This window comes from Triturus cristatus, chromosome 4_1 (genome assembly GCF_964204655.1).
Source record: "Triturus cristatus chromosome 4_1, aTriCri1.1, whole genome shotgun sequence".
Classification (NCBI taxonomy): domain Eukaryota; kingdom Metazoa; phylum Chordata; class Amphibia; order Caudata; family Salamandridae; genus Triturus; species Triturus cristatus.
The window spans coordinates 634927125-634936440 of record NC_140585.1 but is presented as its reverse complement, the minus strand read 5'-3'; the positions used below and the strand labels follow the sequence as shown (position 1 = coordinate 634936440).

The 9316-nt window shown below is 43.3% G+C and overlaps 1 protein-coding gene across 1 annotated transcript in view; it reads left to right on the top strand.

The window, feature by feature from the left end:
- The first annotated feature begins 2176 nt into the window (after positions 1–2176).
- The window catches only part of ZDHHC17 (zDHHC palmitoyltransferase 17), a 505513-nt gene continuing 498373 nt past the window's right edge, over positions 2177–9316 (top strand). Inside the window, exon 1 of the mRNA XM_085653012.1 lies at positions 2177–2377. Coding sequence (XP_085509138.1) covers positions 2312–2377 — 66 coding nt within the window. The 5' untranslated portion in view covers positions 2177–2311. The remainder of the gene's footprint in view (positions 2378–9316) is intronic.

Sequence of the window (9316 nt, the reverse complement as noted above, 5' to 3'; positions counted from 1 at the left end):
TGCATTTTACAATAAACTGGGGCAGCAGCAGAGGGGAAAATTGTATATAATTTTTAAAGGGACCTTTACATTAATGTGTAGGTTTTTCTACAGAGGATTTTGGGACATGAGTGGAAAATCACTCATTTTAAAACACATTCAGCCTGTATCATTGGTGAATACAGAGCAATGGCACACAAATCGATATCAGGCAGGAGAGAGGTGTTCTCTTCCAACACATTTTTAATAAACATGGTGATAAATGGTGCATTTGAAAGTACACCCGACCACTAATTAGTTGCCTGAACTTGATAGGATTTAACAAGACAATTTTACAGAGGGTTGGGCAGGGCTTGGGGTTCACTTCCCACGAGAAATAAGGTAAATGTGTAATGAATAGTCCAATTTAATCTGATCCCTCTTCGTCTCCCTCTCATCCCATTTTTGCTCTGCCCATTTCCATCTTTCCTTTCTCATCTCTATGTCTCCACTGCACTACATTCCCTCAGTCCCTCTCTATGTTCAGTTCTTCACATTCCATTCCAACTGTGGCCATCCTCCTCCTCTCACTTACCCCTTCCCAGTCTATTCTCTACCAGTGTGATGCCACCTCTCATACTCTCTGTCAATTTCTGAGTGCCTGAGTCTCTCTAGTCACTGTATTGCCTCTGCCCATCTGTCTCCCCAGTCCCCATCTGTCTCCCCAGTCCCATTTCGATGGATAGATTTCCTCACAGCACATCCGTTTTGACACCCATTCTCTCCAGTCTCTATGAGCGTTCAACTCTCTCCATGCTCTCCTCATCTCTGAGCCCTTGCTTCCTGTTCATCTTCTTTTATTCCCTCAAGTCTCATTTTATGTCCCTCTCTTTTCTGTGTGCCCATTTAACCAATATTCTATCTATGTGCCCCGAAATAATTCTCAGTCACTCCTCAGTATTTACCCAATGCCTTGGATCTACCAGTCCAGTCTCTTCTAAATTTGACCAGCTTCACTCGTTTATAAATCCCAAACACCACTGTTCCCTTACTCCCACACCAACCTTGCTCTCTACCCTCCGCCCCCCAATGATTTTTTGACCCTTTTCCACCTCTCTCCCCAGTCCTCACTATAGCCGAACAGTCACCATCCTCAGCTTTCCTAGCCTCACTCTATTCCTCTGCCGCTCACCAGATACCCCATTCTTTTCCCTGACTTGCATCAAAAGCCAGGCAAATTTTTGGGGGTGGGGGTACTGCAACGGAAACCCAGTTTCCTACAGCTGGCTACTCGGAGAACTGCACTCTTGACCAGCACTGCAAGTTCCAATTAGCTATATTCTATGTGTGCCGCTTTACATCTCACAAAGGCACTCAGATATGAGATGCTAGTAACAAAGTCCATCCAAGCAGATCTTGCCAACCACTTCTCTCATGTCTGCTCACAACCATGAACTGTAACAAAATATCAGACTGGAGAACCCAGTGCAGGAACCATATAAATAAGTTCTGATCATATGAAATACCACAAAAAGACCTGCACAGTTGTTCAAAGCTGCATGCATGTCAAAAAACCATGAAGTGCCCAATTTTCTCAACCTAATATTAACTTATTTTGACTTCTACTTGTATTGGTTGTTAATTTACTTATGTAATATTGCGCAACCTTCTCTGATGTGTCTGTAAAACATACTTTTATCCCATATTTCTGTCCTGAATTTTGACCTTCTGTCCTAAATTTTTGCCCTGAATTTTGCCCCTTTGTCCTTAATTTTTACACTCACCATCCTGAAATTGCACCCATGCAATTTGGTCACCCTAGCCCTGTGGCCAATGATACAGTGCTTGTGGTCCTATTTGGGTGGAATAAGATAGGGGGTTTACCCAACCCAATAAATACTTCAATGTCAGGGACAAATATTTGTCATTTGTGAAAAATATAACTATACTCTCGTGAAAACGAGGCATAACACGCAGGGCCGGGATCTATAACACCAAATTCGTATGCTTAACCTTTTTTCCCTAACCCCCAATTATTCTCAGCAAATTTCACCTATTCACGAGAAAATACGCGAGGACGTGATAGTTCTTCCGCAACGTGAAACCAACTCTGTATCGGTACAGTAGTAGGAGCTCCTTCGTATTAGAGTTGCGTAAACAACGTAGATAAACAATACGTTGGCAGCCGAGTAGTGAAAGTGGTTTGATATTGTGCGGAGCTCTGTTTTGAAGCACGCACAGGACCCTTCTGTCGCTGCTGACAAGTGAATGAGCAGGCAGAGGTCGCCCCCTCTCCCCCGCCTCCTCCCCCGGCGCTTACCCAGCATACCGAGCGCTTGGGTTTAATACCAAGATGGCTGACAGCGGTATGGAGGAGTACGAGAAAGAGGCGAGCTGTGTCCCCGTGTTGCACCCCGAGGTGAGCGAGCTGGTGGGCTCCTGTCGCCTGATCCCTACCCTTGCCCGGTGACGGCATTCCCCGCTGGCAGGAGGGGCGCTGTTTCATCGCACCCCCAGCCCCCCGTGTTTGGGTCGGGAGCTGCCGCAAGCTGCGAGGCTCTTGTGGGGGCGGAGGAGTCCTATGTGTGTATATCCGCTGCTGGGTTCAGGGCATGGTGTCAGGGCACCCATATAGCAGCCGGCCCTCCCTCACCTGGGGAGGAGCCGGGACCGAGGCCAGGTGACAGTTCTGTGTGTGGGAATGAAAAAGGGCACCGAACATCCGCTCAGCTGGTGTGCCCTCCAGCCTTCCTGTCAGCTGTCCGCATCCATGGGCCTCCCTATCCTTTGAGCAGAAATTCTTAAACGAAAAAAGCAAATATCAATCCGAGGGGAAGAGGCATGGCCTCCTTTGTGGTGGCTGTCCAAATAAAGTAAAAGATCCAAGATAGAGCTGTTGGACCCCGATGTTTATTTATGTTTGCGTTAGACCAAACAGTGCATGCTCCTTTCTTCTGCACAAGGGAGGGATCTCCAATCTTACAGTCTGCTGCAAAAAACGGGGATCCGTGCTGCACGATAATTCTAGTTGCGTTTCCAAAGTTTCCCTTTTTTGGCCATGCCTTGTCATTGTTGTTCCTGTGGCCGGTGAATAAGGTGCGGGTGCTACTGCCTCACAAACACAGATGACCCAGATTGTTTCCCATGTACTTGTATGCAGCCTTTATGACCTTTCACTGTAAACAATGTGCTCCGATTACTACGCACTGCTACTCAAACCGAGCCTGTTTAGTACTTTGTTGTTTAAAAGTATCTTTGTGTTGTTTTTTGTAGTACTTTTAGAAGCAGCTTTGAACGGTTTTTAAATGAAGCTCAGCCGAACATAACTACCCCCGACATTTTAGTGAAATGCAGCAGGTAGCCTGTAATGGGCTAAGGCAGTGCTATATGCGTTCTTAGTAGATCCTATTATTTATCTTTGCAATAATTTTATTTATTGCCTCCCCCTCATAACAATGTTTTTGTCTTCTTAGTAATGACTCCTCTTAAGTAGAATAAAGATCGATCGTTGCACGTTGTTCATTAACACCTGGGATATTTGTTTGTTTGGTGTTTTTTCCATCGCTTTCTGACTAGCTGTGCACTTCAGTTTGCCATAACTATATCATATAGCTCCTTACCTGCTAATAAGGTGTGTGATTTATCATTGATGCACATGCTATGAAGGTTTCACTGTACTGTTTAAAGTTAAAATACTAAATTGTGGTTTCAAAATAAAGGTAGGATTACACACTGCCATCAGAAATTCTTCTGTATTATGCTTCATTATTTTAAGTTTTGATGATGACCCAGGGATTCAGTGAGAGGGTTATACCACTTTCAACTCTATAAAACATTATGATCAAACATCATTAATCTTGCTGTCTAGGTTACCTTGTGAAAAAATAACTTAGTCTGTAAAAATCATATTGATCAAATGTTTTGTTTTTATATACAAGTGCTGCACGTTTTATTATCACTTAGTGTGAGAACGAAGGACGGTTTGATTCTTACTATTTCCCCTATGTTCGTTACATGCTTCAAATTTGCCCATTTTGTCCCATGATTCCTGAAGCCTGTTTCTGTAAATTTTTCTCTCCAGGGTCACGTGTCAGTACTCAAACATCCCACATTCATCTTCCGTGTTGCAATAATCTGTCTGTGTATGTATTTAAAGTGTATCAAGTTTTCTTTTTGATATCTTTCTTTCCCTTTGCGAGTCAAGCATACATGCTTCTTATTCATTCTCTTTCTTTTTCCATGCATGACACCGAGAACATGACTTTCTCTGGAGGCCCTACTGCTCTTTTGTTACATTTTGGTGGTTTCCTCTGACCGCCTCGGCTTTCTTTCAGCTCTTGACATCTGGTGTCATTACTGCCTCCAGGCAGCTTTGTTTTGCTGTTCCATCATACTTTAAGTCGGCCCGTTGTAATATTCTTCATTTTTATTCTATTCTGTTTTTAATGTAACATAATGATCTTCAATAATATTTTGAGCCTTAGCATAATCTCAAATTGTAACCTTGGCTATGACCAGTAGCCATGTCTCACTGTTTTCTGCGCCATTGTGGGGGGCTCATGACGCTGAGGGCCTCCTCTTTACACATCACCGCGGGTTCCAGGACCTCATTCTGTCGAACATTTAATACAAATATTATGTTGCTGTCACCAGTGAACATAGGATGGGGGTAGTGCAACCAGGATTCGGAGAAAGGGGCCCCAAGCTACAATCTCAAAAGATTGTACTTAGTTCTCTAAATGTATCATGTGTGCAATGGCATACTGATCGAACTGGTCCCTGCTCTGTCTTCTCTTGTGTCTCTTCTCCTTGATTTCAACACACAACTCTCTGGCCCAAGTGCCCTTTGTTTTGCTTGTTCTTCAGCAGTTCCCAAACGCTGAGAGGTACGGGACCTGGTACCAGCTGACCTGCACCTTCAGGGCCTGCACGATGCTGCAGGCAATGGAGATGCAGATCAGCTGATACAACTGGGCGCTGACATTGGCAGCACATAACCTTTTCCTCCATGACCCCTAGCATTGTGTGGGCTACAGATGAGCAGTGTTTTTTTTTTTTACATATGTGTGTAACATGTATTTTAACCCCCTCACTCATGGGCAATTTAAAGGCTCAGTGGAGACACCACTGATTCCCTTGCAAAGGAGAATGGGGATTAAGTTGTGGTATTACCCTTCCCTCGGGCCCAGCATTGGGGCTGGGGTAATAGGTGCAAATTGTACCCCTGACCTAGCGCAACATGGAAGGTATGAATTATTAAATAACCCCTCTGCCATTGGATAGGACAAGGGTAGAAATATCTTAAGCCCTTCAAGGGGCGGGGGAGGTATAGTGGAGCTCCAAGGAGCTAATGACTGCTTCTAGTCAGACGTAAAGGAGACCGGTTCTGAGACTCGCAATTTCAACAGAATTGTCAAAAATCAAGAATCAAAATGTAGTGATTTTGTTAATATAATTTATAATATTTCTCCTGAAAATACTCAAATTAGTTCATGGACAAACTTAAGCAATCACACGTTTCATGACTAATCAGTACATTGTTGCTTCCTCAGGGTCAATTTTTTGTAAAAAAGATTATTGTCCCCAGAGATAAATGAATGTGACATCCAGATTAGTGTTGCAAAATTTATAAATAGGTCCAGGAGTCGAGTCGTATGCAAAGGTTATGGGATTTCTCAATTACAATTTTGAGATGAAATATATCCATAGTTTGATAACTGGCACACACATGAGTTAGTGTTCAAATCAGTGGTGCCCAGCCGTAGGAGCTTGAAATGTGGTGTAAGTGGTAATTACATTCTGGGCACTTGTTCCTTATTTGAGAGCATCCAGATGTTCCTTCCCTTTACCAGTCACTTTTCAAAGTCCAAGTAGAAGAAGCCTGCAATGAGGTTGACAGAATTTGTAGGATTTATAGGGATCTTTAGAACCTTCAGCAGCAGACTTGGCACTCCATTCTTCCCGTTTGAGTGAATCACCAGCAAGTACATATTGCTTGTTGCAGTGCTGTCTGTCTTGATCGGGGGAATTTCTTCTAGAACATCAAGATGGTGAAAATGAGTGAAGCAAGCCTTTGCAAAGGACAAGATAGCTGCTGCGGATAAACCATAGCTCAAAGCGTCAACACCTAGAAGTGTCGTTGAGTTCTTTCTATCTGATCTGCGAACCCAGCTCAAAGCCAAGCAAAACGATGTAAGAAAAGTAGGTCGGGAGTGTAGGGGTGGCTTTGAGACCAAAAACCATCAACAGTCTGCGTGTGACACCATCGACCTGTGAAAACACCATCCCTCATGGTAAGTTGTGCAAGTAATTTGCAAGAATCAAGAAAATGGGGTAAGTGTGAAAATCGTAGAGGATAATAGTGGAAGCATTTAGTGCTTGGGCTAAGCCGTGATATTGGAAAATATGTGCTCAATGCCTCAATTAATTTAATTGTGACCGAAGTCAGAAGGATTGAACTATTTCAGACTAGAATAATAGTTCTCTGAGCTGGTAGTTAAACAAGAGTGGCTACCAGAGAAACGGAGGCCCCCGTTTTGGAGTGGTCTGGGTGTCACCACAGTTGTTCCTGGCAACCAGGTATAAAGGGGCTGCTATCAGACCACATGCCTGACCAACCAAGGCAAAATATTGATAATAAGTCTGTTCTGCATGTCTTCTGAGGGAGATCGTGGAAGGCAGTATACACAAAGGGTATACTTGGACTACTTGTTTTTTAGAGACAAGCGGGGAGGATGTTAATTATGACAAGATCACAATTGCTCACCCTGGCTTTTGACCCATTTCATCTTAATTCTCTAGTGTTTGGCGGTGGAGGAGGGGGGGTGGTGACAGGGTGGCGGGTGAGGCATTAGCAGATTTATCTACCTTGATCATATCTGTTAGTATTCTTGGACCCGATAACAGATATCTTTTGAATTTATCAGGCTGAGCAGTCAGCAGTGGAAAAAAAAATCCATTCTTTCATCAACACACTTGATGGACACAAATTCTGAGTCTGACACAGCATTACAGAAAGGAAATGCTTTGTTGATCAATTTTAATAATGTCAAGAAGAACGATTTCATAATCTTTACACAGTCTCTTGGCTCGGCCCCAGGAGTAGAAGTCTTCGATGTTAGCAGTTCCCCAAAGCAAAATTGATGCCAATGTACACATGGGCAAGGCTATATATTTAAGACTTAGTGCGATCCCACAAAGAGAATCTTCTCTAACAACGCGGCAGACTATCTCTAGCACTGAGAAGCAACAAATCTGGGTTACAATGAGTGAAACAAATGGGCAGCAAGTTACATCCAGTATAAATAGGGATCTGCACCTACTGGAGCATTTACATGTACATGCGAGGACAAAAGCATTTGCTTCCCTATGAAGTACAGATGATAATTCTTTCCTCATTGGCAGAGACATCAGATGTAGAAGCACCATAAGAAGTAAATAGAGAAGAGGATGACGAGATAGAGGAGGAGGGCCCTCCAACACCACTCACTGTGCAATTAAATCCACTCCATCCCTGGTGGTTTTTTTAGGGATAGGGTTAGCCACGACCTTTTGATTTTACTAATATACATTGTTAGGTTTCGCCAGAGCATGCGCTGCTCTGGCGAGACATTTAGTGTGTGGGCTTTAAAAAGACAACCACAGCTTTTTGGCTGGTAAAGAGCGTGCAGTTACACGCACAATGACGAGCAGAGGCGCCATCTGGCTTTCCTCTCTCGACATGGTGCGCGCACATCACACACCACTCGCCAGCCTGCTTTCACTTTTGCCGTCGCGCGCGCACCACTGACGTCCTTTTTTTTTTTTTTTTTTCTTTTCTTTCTTTTAGCGTGCGAGCACACAACTCCCGCTTGTTTTATTGCTTGAGTCTGTTATATACACATCATGCACAATTCTCTGCAGAAGCTACATTAACCCACTGAACTATCTCAATCCTATAATCGCTGTAACAGTGCTATGTTCACTGTAATAAAATCGCCTCACATGCGTTAACTGTGCTAGTGTGTTAGGCCTTCATACAGCCATGTTTCAGAGATATCTCTGCTCTTTTTTTCTTTTGTGGGCTGTATTGTGACCCTGGCATCATCATGCACTGTGTATTTGCTAACATGTTAAAAACACTTACCGCCCCTCACTTACACGTTTCCGGCTATTCTTCGCGTGGTGTATACTTCTGGAGCTCTCTTGGGTCACAGGAGTTCTGTTCACTGGAGTCGTGGGGTGTATCCAAGGTCAAACCCCCTCTCCTGCCAAATTAATTCTTGAACACCAACGTGTATTCTATTTTTAAGCGCGCTGAAAAACCACCCTCTCACTTGTGAAGTAGACGTCTTTTCTTGAGCTGCTTTTAAGTGTGCTATTTCTGAAGCGCTTTCACCAATGTACACCACTTATTACCGCTACTCACTGTACTTAAGCACAGAAGCACTTGCTGCACGGTTTCTAGCTGCACTCTTCCTGTAGAGTTGGTAATAACGCTTAAAAATGCAACGAGAAAATAGAGTCACTTTGAACTAACGACAGGGAGGAGGGGAAAAATGCCCGCTTCCAAACTGATTTGTTTTCATTTAAAAACATTTGGAAGTTTGACAGGTCTTGCCACAAAATGACTCCTCCACTGCATTCACTCTCATTCAGTTAGGCTTTCAGCTTCTATTCAGGTATATTGGTCACAGTAACCATTGGCAGGAGTGTTCTGCTGACACGTGTTTTGTAATCATTTCTGATCATCAACTGGGTTTACATTTATTTTTAACTCCAATTTTAATTCCAGTTGGCCTGGGAAAACGTTAGCTACGCTGGTGATCCCAAATAGGAATTTCATAGAAAATAAATGTCACCTTTTAATTGCCTGGCGCCTCACTCTGAAACTAAGGTCCTCTCCGGGGTGATTGTTATGGGAAAGAATTACATTATTTGCGTAGATTGTGGAATTGATTCAATGCTACCTCTTCCTGAGAGTGCTCCTTAGGGCCCTTCTTCAACATTTCACATACGCAAAGATTTCTCGAGTCTCAAGACCATTGATACAAACTTGCATGAAAAGGCTGAAGATAGGCATTGAGTTGTATGCGTTGCTCACACATATGTTTACCTTGTGCATTCCGTAGTGGAACCTTCCTTTTTTGTTTACTTTATTTCTAATTCAAATTAATTTGTAGAGAATTCTTGATTAAAATGATTTGCTCCTCTAAACAGAAAGTTCCACAAACCAATCATTTAGCTGATCTTGAAAGAGATTGCTTGCAGTGTGCATGAGCTGCGACATATGGGATATTTCCGGAATGGGAGTGTCCGCCACCAGGTGTCATGGCTACATGGAGTATATTTCTCGTTACCTACAGCAGCGAATCACCTG